Here is a 21,704-nt window from a genome sequence, read left to right as displayed (position 1 = left end):
TGGTAATGGTTATCTTTGTTGATTTCAGTAGTTTAAAGTTTTATACTTTACACATTTATTTCAATGGGTTGTTCCTAAATGGTACAATGTTGCCTACAGGCAACATTTAGCCAAGAAACTTTTTAAATTCTTTTTAAAATTCTTTTTAATTTAAAATTTAAAATGAATTGTGACTTCTTGATGTTATTGAATATTTTTGCATATGTTTATGAAATAAACAATGTTCAAATTGGAAAAGGAACATTCTTTTTCACTTATGCACCATTATGGTACAATGTTGCCTACAGGCAACGAACCCCAAAAACTTCCAAAAATAAAAATAAAAATAAAATTTCTTCAGATTATGTTTATTTAGTCTATTTTGAGACATAAAAACACATTTCCCTCACTGGCATCATAATGTGTACCATAGAGGGATATGACCATACATACATACATACATACATACATACATATGACCGTACATACATACATACACATACATACATATGAGCATACATACATACATACATATGAGCATACATGCATACATACATACATATGAACATGCATACATTCATATGACCATACATACATATACACATACATACATACATATGGTCATACATATGACCATGCATACATACATACATACATACATATGAGCATACATGCATACATACATACATACATACATACATATGACCATACATACATACATACATACATATGAGAATACATACATACATATGACCATGCATACATAAATACATACATACATATGACCATACATGCATACATACATGTGTCCATACATACATACATACATACATATGACCATACATACATATGAGCATAAATACATACATACATATGACCATACATACATACATACATACATACATACATATGAGAATACATACATACATATGACCATGCATACATACATATGAGAATACATACATACATATGACCATGCATACATACATATGAGCATACATACATACATGTGACCATGCATACATACATACATATGAGCATACATACATATGAGCATAAATACATACATACATATGACCATACATACATACATACATACATACATACATATGAGAATACATACATACATATGACCATGCATACATACATATGAGAATACATACATACATATGACCATGCATACATACATATGAGCATACATACATACATGTGACCATGCATACATACATACATACATACATACATACATACATACATACATACATATGAGCATACATACATACATACATACATACATACATACATACATACATACATACATATGACCATACATACATACATACATACATACATACATACATACATACATACATATATACTTATGACCATACATGCATACATATGACCATATATACATATGACCATGCATACATTCATATGACCATACATACATATACACATACATACATACATATGGTCATACATATGACCATGCATACACACATACATACATATGAGCATACTTGCATACATACATACATACATATGACCATGCATACATACATACATGTGACCATACATACATACATATGAGCATACATACATATGAGCATATATACATACATACATGTGAGCATACATACATACATACATACATACATACATACATACATACATACATACATACATATGACCATGCATACATACATATGAGCATACATACATACATATGACCATACATACATACATACATACATATGACCATACATACATACATACATACATACATATATATGACCATACATACATACATACATACATATGACCATACATACATACATACATACATACATACATACATACATACATATGACCATACATACATACATACATACATACATACATACATATATATGACCATACATACATACATACATACATACATATATATGACCATACATACATACATACATATGACCATACATACATACATACATACATACATATATATGACCATACATACATACATACATACATATATATATAAATTCTTTTTAAAATTCTTTTTAATTTAAAATTTAAAATGAATTGTGACTTCTTGATGTTATTGAATATTTTTGCATATGTTTATGAAATAAACAATGTTCAAATTGGAAAAGGAACGTTCTTTTTCACTTATGCACCATTATGGTACAATGTTGCCTACAGGCAACGAACCCCAAAAACTTCCAAAAATAAAAATAAAAATAAAATTTCTACATACATATGAGCATATATACATACATACATATGACCATACATACATACATACATATGAGAATACATACATACATATGACCATACATACATACATACATATGACCATACATACATACATATGACCATACATACATACATACATATATATATATATATATATATATATATATATATATATATATATATATATAAATTCTTTTTATAATTCTTTTTAATTTAAAATTTAAACTGAGTTGTGACTTCTTGATGTTATTGAATAGTTTTGCATATGTTTATGAAATAAACAATGTTCAAATTGGAAAAGGAACATTCTTTTTCACTTATGCACCATTATGGTACAATGTTGCCTACAGGCAACGAACCCCAAAAACTTCCAAAAATAAAAATAAAAATAAAATTTCTTCAGATTATATTTATTTAGTCTATTTTGAGACATAAAAACACATTTCCCTCACTGGCATCATAATATGTACCATAGAGGGATATGACCATACATACATACATACATACATACATACATACATACATATGAGCATACATACATACACACACACACACACACACACACACAAACACACACACACACATACAAACACACACATCACTCTTGGGGCCCCCTGGTAGTCACATGGCTCCATAATATAATGTAATCTAACGGCAAAAATACAAGAATTTCATGCATCGGCCCACAATGTGAAAACAGTTGAATCTGGTGGAATACAGTAGAAATGTCAAATATCACTACTTTTCTTCAAAATGAAATGCTGACATTACAGAATGTATGGTTTTATACTGTAATGGCAGTGAGATTAAAAAATGTGTTCATAATGGAAGTCAATGAGCCATTTTTGGCCACGAAGGTGTCCAGAGGGAGTATCTGGCACTACAGAAAAAATACTAATGATATCAAATCAATTTTGTTGATAATCTTTGACACATCCAAGACTCTAATCACCACCAAAGTCCCATCCCCCTACTATTAATTATATGGAAAATAATTAATTTTTTGTGATTTTTTGGTAAAAAATCATTAGTAATTAAAATAATTAAAGTGGCATTTAAAGGGTTAAAATCCTGAAAATGACTGAATGTTTGGTAGTTTTGAGCAAGTCTTAAGTTGTTTATGTGATTTATTAAAAAAAAAAGCAGAAAAAAATATTGATGTATGATGATTTAATAGCAGTTTTTCTGGCCATTTTTGCCACGAAGGTGTCCAGAGGTGCAAAATGCGTCACGGGAGTATGAATGACGTGTAAGAGTAAAGGACACTGGATTTAAAAAAATTAACACAAAAGAAAAGTTCTTACAAAAAATCATGCCACAAGCTGTAACACAGCCAAAATGATCACCAAATGAAAAAAAAAAAAAGAGGAGGTGAGGAGGTCATGAGGGTTAAGTTAGATTGGACGATCACAGAATTCTTGATCGGCAGAATCGATTGAGTTAGTTTCAGTTAAAGTATTCAAAAATGAGACAGTGCTATCATCGCAATATTGAGAACTATATAGATTTTTATAAAAGTTGGAACAAAAGTTTGCTATCTGGATTGCATCATCACATATTGTGTTCTCTGTTTTAAGTTGATGAGTGGTATTATTCTCGGATCGAGATTTTTCTAGTCTAAAGAAACACGCAGAACTCTGTTCTCCTTTTTCCCTCCATTGCCTCCTTGACCTCACAAAAGCCCCTTCAGCTTTACACTGATACAGTTTGTCCAGTTTATTTTGATATTCCAACAGTGTTTCTTTTTCTTCAGAGGACATCTTATCAGGACTCAAAGAGGACAAGGCAGTTATTGAGGAAATTATTTTTTTGCGGAACAGTCTTGGGTGTGGAAAAAAATAACTGCTCTCCGTGTAAGTTTTGTGTTTTATGTTGGATATTTTCATATTTGAGGTTCTGTTCTATCTCAGTTATGAGCCGAATTCACGAGTTTAACCCCCCAATAAAAATGATGTATAATTCAAATGTATTAAAAATCGTTTTCATGTTCGACGAGGTGATAAATTGGTAAATTGTCAGAATTTGTAAATAGAATCTGGTTTAGGCGACTTCCTCGCCTATATTGTAACAGTTTTGTGGCTGAATTAATGTTAATAAAATATAACAAATGATATCATCAATAACATATACATGCTCTGTATATGAATGATAATAATATGTATTGTGATATTTACTGTATTTTATTTTATTTTTCTTCCTCTTCTGCAGCCGCAGCAGCGCCCTCTGCTCCACACAGCGGTCACAGACTGACACCTGCTGGTGAGTTTGTGTAACTGCAGCCACATTTTGAATAAAAACAAAACCAGGAAGCAGGAAGGAACAGACAGTTAGAGCACAAGAGAACACACATAAATCAGTTTACTCACTTTAATTTAAATAATTAAAATACATTATGATATAATTATGAAAATATAATGGAATAGAGGCAGTTGTAGAATAATCTGCACTCTGAAATGTTGGTTTTAAGAACTTTGCAGGTTTGAATGTGTCTCTTTAGGCCTGATTGTGTTTTGTTGTTTAAGGTTTAAGGTTTTAGGTCCTGAGGCATTCATCTCTGTTGTTTTGTCCATCTCAGGGGCAGGACGAGGAGCTTCATGGAGACAAATCCTTGTCCTTGCAGAGACAGTCTGGTCGGCGTGTGTGTGTGTGTGATCCCTGCAGCTGTCCTAAAACAAAACAGCATGATCACATAAAGAAACCGAAGCTTCACACATGTCTCCTGAGTCCTCTGGTGTCCTGTGACGTCTCCATGAAGACACACAGACTGTTTTCAGGTGCTGCTTCAGTCTGATGGTCTCTGAGGAGGAAAAGAACCACTGACACGCTGCCGCCCGTGAGTGTGTGCCGTCCTCCCCCACCCCGTCCCTCTGTGTGTGTGATCACTGCAGCTGTCCTAAAACAAAACAGCATGATCACATAAAGAAACCGAAGCTTCACACATGTCTCCTGAGTCCTCTGGTGTCCTGTGACGTCTCCATGAAGACACACAGACTCTGTTTTCAGGTGCTGCTTCAGTCTGATCGTCTCTGAGGAGGAAAAGAACCACTGACAGGCTGCCGCCCGTGAGTGTGTGCTGTCCTCCCCCACCCGGTCCCTCTGTGTGTGAGTGTGTGCCGTCCTCCCCCACCCCGTCCCTCTGTGTGAGTGTGTGCCGTCCTCCCCCACCCTGTCCCTCTCAGGAGCCTTTCAGTGGGGGCTGGACTGTGAGGACTGCAGGGGAAGGACCTCTTTTGTCCTCTGACCTTCTCCACCAATCCTGCTGCTGTGACGTAAAGACTCATTGCATATATTTCCCATCAGCCCCTCAGATCTCTTCAGCAGCTCAAACAGAACCCCGACTGGGTCAAACCGGGCCAGACCGGGTGACGGTGAGTCACTACAGGTCTAGGACTCTCAGTGCACACTCAGACATACGTCCGCTGCTCTCCTCTGTCCACATTAGCCTGTTTAGAGACAATCTACAGTGTCAGAAGTCCTCTCTGATGACACACCATGATCCAGAAGTGTCCCGGGACAGTCCCCCTTAAATACCAGTCAGGATTTTTCAATAATTGTGTTACTCCGGTAGCACATATACTAAAATTGGAACGATACAGAGAAGATTAGCATGGCCCCTGCGCAAGGATGACACGCAAATTCGTGAAGCGTTCCTCATTTTATCATAAAATTATGATTTTTATGATTATTCAGTGTTACTGGACTTTGTTTTTGCACTACAGCGCCTCCGCCTCCGCGGCCGCTGCAGGTACTGCAGGTACTGGGGGTACAGCAGCAGAGCGGAGACAGAGACACCCGGGCTGATCAACTCTGAATATCCCTGATTAAAACTGATTAAACTCCTTATCTGTGGAATAATACAACCCAAAAAACTCTAAACTGGATTTTTATGACTTTTCAGGACCTTAGAGTGGATTTAAAACCTGTTTTTTAAGTTTTTTGTCGGAGAAAAGAGCCGAGAGGAGAGGAAACAGCGGAGAGGAGACTCACGGGCTGTTTAACTCCGATTAAAACTGATTAAAATTGTTAATCTGTTGGAAAATACCACAGAAAAAAATCTAATCTGGACATTTATAATTTTACTGGGATCTGATGAGGATTTAATACCGCTTGTTAGAGTTTTTGTTGGCGAAAAGAGCCGAAGATACTGACTGTCATCTGAGGTGAAACTCTTGTTTCTGTTCTCAAACTTTTTTTCTTCTTCTCATTTTTCGCCTTAAATCTGGTCTATAAAACCTCCTGTGATGTTATATGTCCAGATTCTTGAAGAGAAAGTTTGATTCTGTGAAACATTTTTGACTCGTGGACAAACATTCACAAGTTCCTCCTGAAAAATCGGATCTTTTTCTGACGGTTATTGACTAAAATGTAAAAGAAAAGAAATAAAGTTGGAAAAAAACGTCCAGATGACTGACTAAAATCAAACGTCTCAACTGATTAACTAATTAATTTCTCATTCTATCAAACTGATTTTCCTTTTAGTCGTTTCGTCGCGTAGAAAAGCGTTAGATGAAACGTTTAGCAGGTGAGGAAACGCAGAGTTTAATTCTGACACAAGCAGGATGATCAAATCTGCTTCAAACGGTGTTTTTACGTTAATAAACTGCTGCAGATTTTTCCTTAGAAAGAAGCCGTCGTGCTCTTATTTTGAAATCCAGGCAACATGAGTAGAAACCTGAAAACAGGATCAGCCTCGAATGATTGGATGAGCGCTGATCATGTGACTAAAGAACGCTTCAAAGGGAGCATTTCCTGTGATGACATTCAAAATAAAAGCCCGATGTTAACGTGGATTTCTGTTTGACACGCAACTCGAAGTTTCACGTGATTTCCTTGTTTCTTGGGACAGTTTCTATCAATAACCATGACTGTAAATGTGACAGAATTTGTCCAAAGCTAAGTTCTCATCTGTCGTCTCTACTAGGATTAAATGCGAAACTAAAATCAGATTTTTAGAAATGTAGAAATAAGATGCAAAACTGCAGATGATTTAATTTTCTAGTGTCTGAATCTGTGGAAGTAAACTCCCCTGAAATGTTGAGTTTTATGTTTCCATGTTGACTTGTCCTTCTCTTCCTCTGTCAGGGACATGCAGGACATTTTACTTCACTTCATTTATTTTACAAACAATTTTACACACAACATCTAATCGGTTCATCAGATCTGAAGCTTTGTTCACACAGTTCCATCAGAATTTATTTATTCATTCACTGATTGGTTAATTGGTAGAAAATTAATTGGAAGCTGAGTTATTAGTTGTCATTAAAGTCTTTCTTTCTTTTTATGTAAAAACGTTCCTTCGACTGTCCAGCAGAGGGGGGCCGTCTGCTTCTTGCCTCCTGGCTCCTCTTCCTCCTGAACCAAGTGTTCTTAAACATTAACGTTTGGTCAGTGCGCTTAAAGTTAGCTTCTGTCTGTCGAGCTAACATTAGCAGTGGTTCTGTATAGCTAAAGTTAGCGTATGGTGTGTGCAATTAAAGTTAGCTATTTCTTTTTCCTATTTCTCCACTAGTGATCAATCTGGCAGCAACTTTTCCACTCATCCATCAGTTGTTTGGTTCATAAAATGTCAGAAAATGTCGATCAGTATCTGTCTTGTTTTGTCCACAACTCAAAGATATTCAGTTTACTGTCAGAGAGGAGGAAAGAAACCAGAAAATATTCACATTTAAGGAGCTGAAATCTCAGGGTTTTTGTTCGTTAGGTGTTTGTGCGGTCAGACTGGCGTTTTAGTTACGGAGGCAGCAGTCTTCTCCAGAAAACTGTGGACTCGATGTCCTGACAGGCAGGAGTTTGTGTCCCCGCAGCATAACACACTGTAAAACTAGCTTTAAAAAAACACCAACTCACAGCCACTTCCTCTTTAGATGAAGCAACAGTTAAAGAAAAGCATTTTTAAGAGCGTCACTCAAACAGATCACCTTTTTTTTGTCTTTATGTCCAAAAAATCTTAAATTGAGTTTCAAAATCATCATTTTATGCAACATGACATATAAATCTCATTGGGACATTTATCCTGGAAGTTGCACTTGAATTTAGGTGTCCAGCAAATTAACCCACATTAAAAATGTGAGTAAGTTAGGGCTGAACAAAACAAAAAAAAAACTAATTGTGATTATTTTGACTGATATTGCAATATGATTTGTAATAATAGAGGGAATGATCATTTTCACATCATTATTCTCATTTTCATTGAAAAACATATCAAAGATGTGATTTTTGTGGTGATCTGTCCCAAACGATGTAGAACTGCAATAATTTGTTGATTAACTGATTAGTTGTCAGCAATTAAATTATTATTTTGATAATTGATTAATCAGTTTGTTTGTTTGTTTAATTGTCCAAATGATCTGATTTCTACGGAGCCCCTCTGGTGACATTGGATGAAAAAAAAAAAAAATGCGTGGCCACGCATTTTTTTTTTTTTCATCCAATGTCACCAGGCTCCGTAGATTTCAGCTTCTTAGATGTGAATATTTTACAAGCACAAACTGACCAAGTTTAACTATCTGTCAAAATGTCTCAGTGAATGCATCATTAATAAAGAAACTGAATGATGAATGAAAGAATGTTTTTCTGCCTCTTCGTCTTGACTAGCTAACATTAGCTAGTTATAAACTGTGGAAAAACAACATTAAACTCTCAGCAGCTGCCAGCAACATTTATGTTGAAATGTTTATTCGCATTTTACTTGATGTATTTCTTCACTTGAAGAAAACAAGTGTTGTTCTGGTTCACTCCTGCAGGAGCAGCTAACTCGCTAACGTAAAGTCGGCTGGACTTAGCTAACTAGCTAACGGAAACTCGGCTGGACTTAGCTAACTCGCTAACGTAAACTCGGCTGGACTTAGCTAACTCGCTAACGTAAACTCGGCTGGACTTAGCTAACTAGCTAACGTAAACTCGGCTGGACTTAGCTAACTAGCTAACGTAAACTCGGCTGGACTTAGTCCCTGTAGCTGATTTTGCTCTGCTTCCGGTCAGTTTCTGCAGTAGTGAGCTTGTTTCAGTGTGTTGGACAGTAACTGTAAGAACGTTATAATGGACAGAGGATGATGATGATGATGATGATGATGATGATAAGTATAGTTATAGTAGCACCCCGCTGCCGCAGGAGAAAGGCATAAAGGCACTCAAGTCTGACTAAGCCCAGCTTAGCTGCCCCTACAGGAATGAACCAGAACAACACTCTGACACTTCTTTTTTCTAAATGAGGAAAATACACCGAGTAAAATGCAAGAAAATGTTTGCTGGTAGCTGCTGAGAGTTAAATGGTGGTTTTTTTTTTCTCTAGTGTATAACTAGCTAATGTTAGCTAGTGATCCTTCACTTTCTCTCTTTGTGATGCACAGTCAGACAGTTATGTTGTGTGTGTGTGTGTGTGTGTGTGTGTGTGTGTGTGTGTGTGTGTGTGTGTGTGTACCCTCTCTGCTCGTACCCAGGAACTTCCTGACCAGTTCCTCCAGTCCCAGCAGACTCTGCTGTGTTCTCTCAGCCCAGTGGTCCAAACTGAGAGACAGACGGTGAGACCAGCTGAGACCAGAGCGCTCGGCCTGGTAGAAGTCCTGACAGACAGACGGACAGAGAGACAGACGGACAGAGAGGCAGACGGACAGAGAGACAGACGGACAGAGAGACAGACAGACAGGATTAGTAAAGTTTAATTAATGTAAGTTTAAATTCATTCACATCTCTTTGAACAAACAGCGTCTCTGTAACCTTGGCAACCTGCAGGATGGTGTCATTGTTCACCACGGAGCTGAGGGACCTGAAACATGAACGTTGTGCTTCGTCAGTCACTGCAGATGGCAACATGACAACAACGGGACAAAAGAAAGTGTTAGCTCCCATGTCATCACACGTCCTTACCTTCACCGCCACCTGTAATACTCATGTCTGACTCTCGCTGCTGGTGGACTCGAACAGGGACACGATCATCTCCTCCACCAGCGTCTTGTCCACACCCCTCACCCACACAGAGCCCTGGTGCATCCTAGTCTGCTGGATGGCTGCCGTCATCTCAGGGAGGAGCTGGACACAGGAGGCCAGGGCGTCTTTATGAGTGGAGGTGTCCCTGTCCTCCCTCTCCTTGTGATGGGACACTACATCGTGGTTTAATAGCCACTTGAATGTTTGACCCCGGTGCTGACAGTCTGGAGCTCACGCTACCTGAGCAGCAGCTGCCAGCAGCCAGGGTCTCCTCCAGACTCCTCCCCCAACCTCTCAGGCTTCTTCACCTGACACGCCGCCTCTGACCCCCCTGCCTGCGGTCGACTTGGGCTGACCTGGATGCATCAGGTGAAGGCTGGAGGGTGAGTTTGGAAAACTGGACGGACATCCATTGTGCAAACAGTCACACATGGGGTCCTGTCTTACACTGTTATAAGGTGCAAGTGGAAAGCGCAAGGCATTTAATTTAGTCAAAGTGTGTCCAAATCCACCTTTGCCATCTTGTGTCCGGAGCGCAGGGATGTTCTGCCCTGTCCAGTTCGATCCACCTATCAGGTGTGCCCATGTGTTAACCGGCGTGTTTTGGCTGAACATGCAATAAACCAATCAGAACGTCAGCTCTCCTCATGTTTAAGAATGAGATGCAGCAGGAGGACCAGCTGTGTCAGCATGACGGCGGATTTACCAGGAGGAAACAAAATCTCCTGGTTTCAGAAGTGAAAGCGGGAGAGCAGGACGTCTCTGAAGCAGCTTCATGAACGCCTGCAAAAAGAAATGTCAAGCAGATGTAACTTCTTATGTTTTAACACTGAAGCACCTTGAAAATGTGTTGTATCTCATAATTCATTATTATCATCATCATTATTATGCAGCTGAGGAGCAGAGGAGAGGAGTGAGGAGAGGAGTGAGGAGAGGAGTGAGGAGAGGAGTGAGGAGATGCTGCGGTTGAGAGGAGAGCAGAAAAAATTGGATGAAAAGATTGGATGAAGCCTGATCATGTGACAAAAAATCGCGACTTCCCTTGATGTCCTTCAAAAGTAAAAGCCCGGATGGATGGTTTTGTGTTCATCAAAGAAATGCACTCTTTGTTGTCTTTTTTATTGCTTCTGATGATTTCCGATAACGTTTTATTGTCTTTTTTTCACACTGTTCACACATACAAACACATATTCAAAGAAAAAAAAAAAAAGAAATCAGTGAATAACAACAAAACAGACTAAATTAAATAAAACATACTGGAGTTTTTATGACTGGCTGCAGTCTTTCATCTCTATTCAAAAATAATATTGATGATTTTGAATTATTGATACTGTAACCTGAAAACCAACCAAACAATTCAACCTGCTGGATTAAGTTTGGAATGCTGACAAAAAGAATCACGTCGTCAGCATATAAGGATATTCTGTTCCTCTTCTCCTATCTGGAGGCCCGACAGGCCTGTCTGTGTTCTTACTGCCACAGCCAGATGCTCTATAGCTAATAAAAATAATATTGGTGACAGAGGGCATCACTGGCGAGTAGATCGTTCCAAGATTATTGGTCTAGAGACCACACCGTTTGTTAAGACAGTGGCTGTTGGGTTTGTATATAAAATCTTAATCCATTTAAGAAAGTTATTTCCTAATCCAAATCTAGGCAAAACATTAAATAAGTATGGCCACTCTATTCTGTCAAAGGCCTGCCGGGCATCCAGCGATAATATTGCTGTATCTTTAGTGTCAGATTTTTCATGAATTATGTTAAGGACTCTTCTTATATTATGAAACCCTTGACGTTTTTGCACAAAACCATTCTGATCATTATGAACTAAATGTGGGATATAAGGATCTAATCTTTTTGCTAGGACTTTTAGTATTTTTATATCAGATCCAAGTAAACTTATTGGTCTAACAAATTTTTATTTATATTTTCAACTGAAAATTAGCATTTTAAAAATGTTATTGTATCATTTTTGTTCTAATTTGTATATGTTTGCCCATATCTCCCAAGAAGGTCATTAGACATTAAAACATCAGTTACTAGAAACTTGTTGTGGACATTTGTTCTGTTGTCAGTCTCATTGTTTTTGTCTTTTTGTCTCCTCTTTTAAAATAATAATTGTGACTTAAAAAAAAATAAAATCTCATCATCGTGATTTAACATGACGATATTATTTCTTCAGCTTCTGTATCACACTGACTGTAAACGGTAAAAACCTGCAGAATGTGACTGGAGTTTGGTGCAGGGAGCTGCAGTGTGTGACGCGGCCTGCAGGGGCGCAGTGGAGACCCGAACAGAGAACAGACACACAGAAGAAGAAGAAGAGCTGAAGTTTGTCTTAACTTCTGTTGTTTACAGTGTTTACTCGTTAAAACCGTGTCGTGTCTCCATGGCAGGCCGTCGGTTGTTGGAGGTGTACGTGGACCTGTTATCTCAGCCGTGCCGCGCGGTGTCCATCCTGCTCAGCTGCTCTAAGATCCCGCACACAGTCCGCACCGTGGCGCTGAGGAAAGGTCAGCAGCTAGCAGGCTAACTATGTGTAACCAGTTAACTAACCAGTCAGTACTATGGTCAATTAACTGTTAAAAGGCTGCGTTTTTCTATTTTCAGCAGCTGCGATTGTCATGACTTCTGCCCCAGTGACCTTTGACTCAGAACGGAGCTCCGTTATAAATATGGCGGTTGTTTTTAGATTCAGAGTCCGAATGTTCCTTTGATAAATTAAGCATATAAAATAACGCGGGCTTAAAGTGAAAGACACTTCTGTGAAGTAAGAAATTGAAGCTGTAAATATGAGACAGGACCATGTTACTGTGATACAGTGATGATGCCGAAGTCAAAAGTTCGTCCAAGTTTTCTTTCAGAATATCCTTAAACGTTTGTTGGTTAGGACTGTATGTTGACCAGCCTGGACGGAACATTAAACCGAGTGATTTCTGAATGGAGTTTGGTTTAATTTTGTGTTGTGTGCGTGCAGGGGAGAACAGGACTGCGGACTTCACAAAGCTGAACCCCATGCAGAAAGTCCCTGTGATGGTGGACAATGGCTTTGTCCTCACAGAGAGGTACAAACACACACAAACACACACACACACACACACACACACACACACACACACACACACACACAGCTTTTTGTAATTAACAGTTAATTATGCTCTTATTTTGGTGGTCTTTCAAAGTTAATATCTGTGTGTGTGTGTGTGTGTGTGTGTGTGTGTGTGTGTGTGTGTTGCAGTGATGCCATCCTGAAGTACCTTGCCACCAAGTATGACGTCCCAGAGCACTGGTATCCACGGCACCCAGAAAGACGAGCCAGAGTGGACGAATACACAGCGTGGCATCACACTAACACACGACCACACGCTGCTAAAGTATTTATACTGGAGGTACACACACACACACACACACACACACACACACACACAGTCATTATTATTGTACAATGATGAGAATGAAATGACATGATTAATGCTGTTTCTCTGTCTCCACCTGTCTGTCTTTGTCTCCACCCGTCTCAGGTGCTCCTCCCGGCTCAGTTTGGCTCTGCGGTGGACGAGGTGCGTTTGAATCGTGCGCTGTCTGAGCTCGATGACACTCTAGATAAACTGGAGACCATGTTTCTCCGCCGACAGCCGTTCCTTTGTGGTGATGACATCACAGTGGCTGACCTGCTCGCCATCTGTGAGCTCATGCAGGTCAGAGGCTCTGATTGGTTCACATATTGATCACCTGACCCAACACACCTGATGCGAGACTCCAGCAGGTGTGTCGGCGTCTGTGCTGGGGGAGGGGTTTGATGATTGGTTGCTGGTTCTGAGCGCTCAGTGTGTCTCTCTGCAGCCGCTGGGTGGAGGCAGAGACGTCCTGCAGCAGCGTCCTCAGCTGCAGCGCTGGAGGAGCAGAGTCCAGTCGGCCGTCGGAGAGTCATTTGACCGAGCTCACGCCGTCCTGTATGCTGTCAGAGACCGCCGTAAGGCCAAGCTGTGATGTCACACAAAGGGGTGGGGCCAAGAGACATCTGGAGGAGGAGCCAGTCATCATCAGCATCTTAAAAAACTGATTTATTGATGATTTATTAATTAGTTTCAGTTCCTTTGAGAATTAAAACCAACCCTGATGGTGCATTTTGCCTTTGACAGAGACAGGTGAGGGACAAGTGAAGGACAGACAGGTGAGGGACAAGTGAAGGACAGACAGGTGAGGGACAGAGGGGTGACTGTGTCTCTCTGACACGTTTTATGGTTTCAAATATTTTCAAGCACTTTAACTGTAAAAATCATGTTTGTAATGAAGAAATGAAATAAAGTTTTGACATTTTATTTTCAAATCCACGTCTTTTAGTTTGTTATTTATTCAGTGTTGGTTTAGACCAGAGGGTTGAACTACAGGAAGCTCAACACAGTCAGACTTTCTCTGCATGATCTGGATCAACAAAACCTAAAACCTGGATCAGAGATAACGGGGATCACGATGGTGGTTATCAGCTCTCTTTGTTAATCCAGACTTTCGTTTCACATAAAAGTGACGTTTGTTTCATTTGACTCTTCTTCCTCATGAAATGAAGCGATCGAGCGTCTTACTGAAGTCAGAATCATCAAGTTGTTATAATTATGAGCTGTGGAAAAAAAATACATGACAAATAAAGCAGGAGAAGAAGAATGATGTGAGAAAATGACTGATGGACTAAATGTGGTCTTAATGCTGCCGTTTATTCTAACATGAAAACATTAAACAATAAAAGTCCATCCAGCAGATTTAAACATGATGAAGTCTGTCTGACTCTGTCCTATGATGACAGAGACGAGGACATCACTGAAGTTTTTCACCAAACCAACGTAAAATGAGTGGAACTGATTTAAGATTGTCCGTGATCAATGATGATCAATTTTCTAATCAGTGATCTGAGCTGCAAAATCACAGACAAAACAGAAAACAGTAAAAAGTCTTCAAAGTGTCTGTAGTTGCTTCATCATTATTTTACTGTGTGGATTATAAACCATGTCAATTTAAAGAGTTAATATGATCTGGAGCAAACGGGGAAAATGACTCTGCATCACCAAACGGAGGTTACCATGACAACGTGATGCAGACAGTTTGTGCTGCTGTTTCATTTTTACATTATATGGATTCGTTCGGTGATATTATGAACATACAGATCAACAACTTTTCATTTTTAACCTCCTCCCTCAGTTTAAAAGTTATATCGCTCATAAACAACCTTGTTAGAACAATAATTAGTTAAAGAACGGCGCTTTTTACAGACGATTTAATCTGAAACTCTGAACATAACCTGCTCCTGACCAGGTTATGAGTTTAGCATCGGTTACCATGGTGATCTAGCAGGTTAAAAGAGAGCCGCCTTCGTGACTCTGAACATCCTGGATTTAGACTCAACATGTCTCACTAACACATTAATCTCGCTTCGTTACACCCCCGATCATTCAGAACAGATTCAGGTCAGAATATGAATGTTCTTCTGCTCTGTTGTTGAAAAGCTGCTAACGTTTGTTTAAGTCTTAAAAAGAATGAAATTAAATACGATGCAACAGTGAAAAATATGAAAAACTTTATTAGAAAACATTAGAAATTGTGCTGTCAATCGATTAAAATATTTCATCTCAATTAATCGCATGACTGTCTGTAGTTAATCACAATTAACTACAGACAGTCATGCGATTAATTGAGATTAAATATTTTAATCGATTGACAGCACTAATTATAAACTATATTTACAGTGTTTCAGTAGGGAACACGTAGCTGAGTCACATGACCTGAGGAACAGCTAAATGTGATTGGTCCTCTATGGGACAGTGGGAGGAGCTTGGCTCCGTTTTGCTGGGTGTTCTCCCTCTTCTTCATCTCCTTCATCTCCTTCATCTCGTCTTCGTTTCCTTCCAGAATCTCCAGATGCTGGCCCTGCCCCCTCCTGGGTGAGCCGGGGGGAGGAGGAGGTTAGTTTTACTAAAACAACACCAGTTATTGAATGAACGTGAACAGATGTTGTTACCATGGCAGCAGCAGCATCATCATCAGAGGGGTACATGAGCCTGTGAGCCGTCGCCAACATGTCCTGATCCTAAACACAAACACACAGTCAGAAAACTTTTCTTTCCATCATGCACATAAATGTTTTAGTGCTTTTTATCCAGAAAAACTGCATCTCTGAGTTGACCACAATGATTTAATACTAATGAAGCTAACAGAGCTAACAGAAGCTAATGGTAGTGTTAGCTAACCACGGCTAAGTATGTGTGTATGAGGTGAAGTTACCTTTAACCACGGATGCTGCAGAGCTTCCCCTATCGTCATCCTCTTACTGGGATCAACGACAAGCAGCTTCCTCACCACGTCCTTTGCTGTAACCATGGAAACACACATGCACAGTGAGTACTGTAGGAGTACTACAATTGTACTTAAGTAGTATTGCAGTAGTACCTTGGTCAGAGATGTCTTTCCACTTGGAGGGAACCATGGTGAACTCGCCGCGGATGATCTGATCCGTGATTGAGTGATGACCGAAACTCTCATGGAACGGAGGATAACCACCAAGACTGAGAGACAGACAGACACAGACAGACAGACAGACAGACAGAGACAGACAGACACAGACAGACACAGACAGACAGACAGACGTCAGGGATGGCAGCATGTGTCACTCTAAAACGTGGACTTGTCAGACTGCAGCTCATTCAGTCAAGTATCTTGTCTTTGCACTGTGTTTAATTAAAAACAGGTTGTGTTTGTGAACCTACCAGACGAAGAGCAGGACTCCGAGGCTCCAGGCGTCCACAGCGAGGCCGTATCCTGTGGTGGAGGCGTGAGTGAAGACCTCGGGAGCGAGATAGGACGGAGTCCCACACAGAGTCCTCATTAACATAGCCTCCTCCAGGATCCTGGACTGGTTAAAGTCTGTCACCTGACACACACACACACACACACACACACACACACAGACACACACACACAGACACACACACACACACAGACACACACACAGACACACACACACACACACACACACACACACACACACACACACACACACACACACACACACAGAGGTGAGGATGTATCAGGATGTATGTCACATGTTTTTCAAGTCTTTCCTGTAACGATCATTTTCATTATCGGTCAATCTGTTGATGATTTTCTCCGTTAATCAATTAGTTGTTACACGGAGGATGAAGATGATGAAGATGAAGGTGTGTGTGTACCTTGATGAGACAGACGTCGTCCTGTGAGGACAGCAGGATGTTCTCAGGTTTCAGGTCTCTGTGGATGATCCCGTTACTGTGGAGGTACTGCGCGCGCACACACGCACACACACACACACACACACACACACACACACACACACACACACACACACACACAGAGTTATGTACAGTGGACTGGTGTATGTGCTGGTTACCATGGTGACAGTGTCTCAGTCTCACCTGGACAGCTCTCAGCATCTGGTAGAAGTAAAGTTTGGCGATGAACTCTTTGAGCTGCTGCTGAGACTTCACTCTGTGGAACAACTCGCCCCCCTCCATCCTGACAGACGGGTCAGAGAGACAGACGGGTTAGAGACAGAAGCTAAGGGTAGTGTTAGTTAACCATGGCTTTTATGCTAATGTTAGCTTTTTATGCTAACTGTTTATGCTAGCAATAGTTTTTAATGCTAAATTAACCACAGGTGCTAATACGCTAACTTATTTCTGGGTTTTAGGACTCACTCCTGCAGTACTCTGTTAGGAACATGTAGAAAAACACCAGACCGCTCCTTTAAATGAAGTTTGAAATGGAACTCACAGTTCCAACACGATGTAGTAACTGTCCTCTGTCTGATAGAAGTCCTCCGTCCTGATGAGACAAGGCTGCAGGAGAGGGGACAAGGAGAGGAAACAAAGAGACGAGGAGAGTCCCGTTAGCTCTTTATGATAAAGGAGCAGTACGTACATTTATTTCTCTTCTTCTGTGGTGTCAGGCTCACGTGGTCGACTCTCTGCAGGATCTCGATTTCTGTCTTTGCATTTCGTGTCGCCGTCTGTGAGTGGACAAAAACAAACAGATCACATGAGCACCATCCTCACCTGCCACCTGCCCAGAGGAACGTGAGTGAGATCAAGTGTGATAAACTCAACCACATATTCAGACGCCATGTTTGTAGTTTTTACCTTCTAATGTCTGCTACATCATCTGTAACAGGAGGTGGACAGAAGGGGACGAGAGAAGGAAGAAAGGGATGAAAGAAGAAGAACTCTCAGCCAATCAGAGAGCAGATGAGATGACTCACCCCTTCAGACTGAAAGTTCTTCTTGTTGATGATTTTCACTGCAAACTTCCTGCAGGTGGATCGCTCGAAGGCCAGTCTGACTTCACCACACACTCCTCTGGAAAACACACACACACACACACACACACACACACACACACACACACATAAGCAGTCTTTCGGGACGCAGGAAGTGACATCACAGCACTTTGAACAGACTCACGTGCCGATGCGTCGAGTCAGCAGATATTTCTCCTGAAGCTCTTTGGGTAAACTGGACTGATCATCTGACATCAGATCAATGAAGACAAAGACTGAAGGCACAAAGACAAACAGAGAGACAGACTTCTTGTTTAGGTTTTTATGCTAGCATTACTTTTTAATGCTAAGCTAACCATGGGTGCTAATATGCTAACTCATTTCTGAGTTTTAGGACTCATCCCTGCTGAAAATATGCTAATGCTAACATTAGTATTTTATATTAATATTATTTTTTCATGCTGACCATGTTTTATGATAACAGTGTTTTATGTTATCATCACTGGGGACAGAAGGCATGTTGACGGGGAGGATGTCCACACTGCTGAGCGTCATCAGTCCACCAGGCACAGATGAACATATTGACCTGCTCAATTTAACTTTAAGGCCAAAACACACTGAAAACTTAAATATAAAAATCACTTAAAGCTTCAGTGGTTCACTGCAGGCTTCAGATTTAACATTCAAACACCACAGAACCAGCTGTGTTTTAGGAAAAGATTGGTATTTATATGCATTTATTTATTTCTCTAGTATTATTATTGTTAATAATAGTTAATTTCTTGAATAAAATCTTGAGAAAAATCCTCTCCTTTATTCAGCTCAGTGTGTTTAATGATGAAACAGTGTTTTAGTATTAATGCAGCAGGATCATTTCCATCAGTGAGGATAAACTGCACACAGACACACTGAGGACATGAAGAGGACGGACACAGTCTGGACTCTTCATCATGACTTACAATAATGCAGCTCAGAGACAAACGTTTCATGGAGGAGACGAACGTCTGTCAGTTTGGTCTTTACAGAGACAGATATTTTAATCTGTAGTGTTTAAACCACAGAACTGTACAGTAACATCAGGACTCATCATCAATAAAGTTTTTATATCAGTCAGTACTTCACTCACTCGCTCCTCTCCTCTCCCCTTCTCTCTCTCTCCTCATATACTCGTATTTCTAACATTAGTGTTAGATGTTTGACAGATGTCTCTCTGACCTTTGTTGCGGACTTCGGACAGGGCGAGGACGGCGTTGTTCACCAGAGGAAGCTTCTTGTCTTTACCGATCAGGATCCCGTCAACAAAAGTCCCATTGTTACTGTAGTCCTCCACGAAGACCTCAGTGCCCTCCTGACACACACACACACACACACACACACACACACACACACACACATGATGAGGCTGTACCAGCTCATTATTAAGTCATGAGTAAACAGGAAGTGAGCTCACTCTGTAGATCCTGAAGTGTTTCTTGCTGTAGATTCTGAACTTTTTGGACCCTCGGTCATCTGGATCATCCAGAACATAGTTACACTTTGAGTCCCGTCCAAACAGGTACTGGTCCTCCACACAGTCTGCACACAAAAACAAACAAACAAACAAATCAGGACAGTCTTAAATCTTTGCAGTGGTATTAAAACACTGAGACCAGAATTAGAACTTGTATTAGCACCAACATTAGTGCTGTTCAGTGTTAGCTTCAATGTTAGCCTCAGCTTTAGCATGCTAGCATGTGAGTTCACTGCCAGTGGACTCACCATGGCTCCTGAAGCCTCGGGCCATGGGCAGCAGACGGCCCCAGGGTTGTAGTTCAGGCTCCTCGGGGACGGAAGGCAGCGTGACGGGGAGGGTGTCCACGCTACTGAGTGTCCCCGAGCCGCTGGATGACTGGCTGGCCGAGGTCGGCCCGCTGGAGGAACTGGAACCAGTCTGGGACTTGGGCTGGGATGGGGACTGGGTGGAGAGGACCTGAGACGGAGACTGGGTGGACTGGGTGGACTGGGATGGGGACTGGGACTGGGACTGCTGCCCCTCATGTGGATTCTCTTCAGACATTCTCCTGATCTGCAGATCAGATTTATTATAGTAATGTACATAGTTATTAGATATTATTACTATATGTTGTCCAATATGCACCACTATGAGCAACTTTTTGTTTATTTTTTTTACAGAATACAGTACAGATTGTTTTAGTTTTAGTTTTATAGGCAGCATTATATTTATATTTGATTATTTTTCTTAATTCAGGTTTAATATACTGTATATATTTTCTTCTTTTTATTTGTAATTATTAAAAAAATAGCTGTTAAACTTTACTGTTTCAGTGTCCTGGCGACATTTTGGACAGTAAAACTTACTGTTAAACTGCAGACAAACTTGTTTGACTCAATTATTACTACATCACTCGACCGTTTCTCATCCTCTGCACCAAACTACCTTTTAAAACTACACAATTAAAAATAATTTATCCTCTATACTCAAAATCACTGATAAGATAAACAATAGTGAACTTATTTTAGACATCCTCTCATCTGTTCTTCAATTCGGCTCAAAATCGACTTGAAATAATGAACAACTTTTCCAGATCAGGACCTCATTATTCTTCAGTCTCATCCCACAGTGTGAGTCTGCAGGTAGGTGAGGCGGAGTTAAATTAAGTACTTTTTAAATGGAGTTCGTTGTAGGTTGAGATGTTTACTGACTTTCTCGGAGTTGGACCAGAACCAGTCCAGGTGCTGGTTCTCTGACCCCGCCCCGCCACCTGTCAGTCAGAGCCAGATCACCATACCTATATAAGAACCAGAACCAAGCGACCTGGTTTGACCCTTCTCCCAGCCCGCCGAGCTGCTGCATGTCCCGGCAGAACGGAGCGGATTGACTCGGGTCGGTGTAATAACGGATCCACTCACCGGAGCTGCAGCGGGACCGGACTGTCGTCCTCCTCCTCTACTGGGTCTCTACAAGGACAAAAACCGGGACCGAAACGAGACACGTGTGGACACTATTTTTTTCTTTTCTTTTTTTTTTTTTTTTTCTTTTTTTACCGGGATTGTTCAGTGAACGTATTTCCTCGTGCCGTGCTTTCCTCATGCGTCACATGATGATGCCAGCCAATGAGAAGTTGGAAGATGGGTCATGTGAGTTCAGAGCTGTCGGTTGTGTTTCCGGGTCTGTTTTTCTGTCCTGCAGGAGGGACACGGCGGGACCAGGACCAACAGGAGGACACGATGATCAATA

General features: G+C 40.4%; 2 protein-coding genes and 1 non-coding gene across 4 annotated transcripts; 2 read left to right on the top strand and 1 right to left on the bottom strand.

Annotated features, from left to right (window-relative positions):
* Positions 1-5,794: 5,794 nt before the first annotated feature.
* LOC146319729 (U6 spliceosomal RNA) lies at positions 5,795-5,900 on the top strand. The gene has a single exon (XR_014771517.1). It is a non-coding gene; the product is annotated as a U6 spliceosomal RNA (small nuclear RNA).
* Positions 5,901-12,475: 6,575 nt separating this feature from the next.
* Positions 12,476-14,497, top strand: gstt2 (glutathione S-transferase theta 2). Its single transcript, XM_084727760.1, has 5 exons — positions 12,476-12,680; positions 13,145-13,232; positions 13,406-13,556; positions 13,689-13,865; positions 14,011-14,497. The coding sequence occupies exons 1-5, from the start codon at positions 12,557-12,559 to the stop codon at positions 14,155-14,157; spliced, it is 687 nt and encodes a 228-aa protein (XP_084583886.1). The 5' UTR covers positions 12,476-12,556; the 3' UTR covers positions 14,158-14,497.
* Positions 14,498-15,820: 1,323 nt separating this feature from the next.
* Positions 15,821-21,657, bottom strand: chek2 (checkpoint kinase 2). 2 transcript variants are annotated; one of them, XM_084727757.1, is made up of 14 exons: positions 20,225-20,525; positions 19,917-20,041; positions 19,682-19,814; positions 18,651-18,741; positions 18,449-18,545; positions 18,146-18,199; positions 17,965-18,029; positions 17,607-17,706; positions 17,385-17,471; positions 16,923-17,086; positions 16,606-16,721; positions 16,441-16,526; positions 16,178-16,246; positions 15,821-16,096 (listed from the first exon to the last, which is right to left on the bottom strand). In XM_084727757.1, exons 1-14 carry the CDS (start codon positions 20,520-20,522, stop codon positions 15,971-15,973), a joined length of 1,611 nt encoding a protein of 536 aa, XP_084583883.1. In that variant the 5' UTR covers positions 20,523-20,525; the 3' UTR covers positions 15,821-15,970. The 2 variants fall into 2 exon arrangements, with proteins under 2 accessions (XP_084583883.1, XP_084583882.1); XM_084727756.1 differs by lacking the exons at positions 15,821-16,096; positions 16,178-16,246 and adding an exon at positions 21,377-21,657 and having other exon boundaries at positions 16,327-16,721; positions 20,225-20,531.
* Between the last annotated feature and the right edge of the window lie 47 nt (positions 21,658-21,704).

The sequence above is a fragment of the Lutjanus erythropterus genome, chromosome 10 (assembly GCF_056507025.1).
Source record: "Lutjanus erythropterus isolate fLutEry1 chromosome 10, fLutEry1.hap2, whole genome shotgun sequence".
NCBI lineage: Eukaryota > Metazoa > Chordata > Actinopteri > Lutjaniformes > Lutjanidae > Lutjanus > Lutjanus erythropterus.
The sequence above is the reverse complement of the archived record's forward strand: the minus strand, read 5'-3'. Positions and strand labels throughout refer to the sequence as shown.

Bases quoted from the DNA above. Each gene is read 5' to 3' on its own strand.
- chek2 (XM_084727757.1), bottom strand. From the start codon at position 20,522: ATGTCTGAAGAGAATCCACATGAGGGGCAGCAGTCCCAGTCCCAGTCC. The intron at 20,042-20,224 runs GTGAGTCCACTG...TTTTGTGTGCAG, and splicing joins CCGAGGCTTCAGGAGCCATG to ACTGTGTGGAGGACCAGTAC. The intron at 16,097-16,177 runs GTAACAACATCT...CGGCTCACCCAG, and splicing joins ATGATGCTGCTGCTGCCATG to GAGGGGGCAGGGCCAGCATC.
- gstt2 (XM_084727760.1), top strand. From the start codon at position 12,557: ATGGCAGGCCGTCGGTTGTTGGAGGTGTACGTGGACCTGTTATCTCAG. The intron at 12,681-13,144 runs GTCAGCAGCTAG...GTGTGCGTGCAG, and splicing joins CACCGTGGCGCTGAGGAAAG to GGGAGAACAGGACTGCGGAC. The intron at 13,557-13,688 runs GTACACACACAC...CACCCGTCTCAG, and splicing joins CTAAAGTATTTATACTGGAG to GTGCTCCTCCCGGCTCAGTT.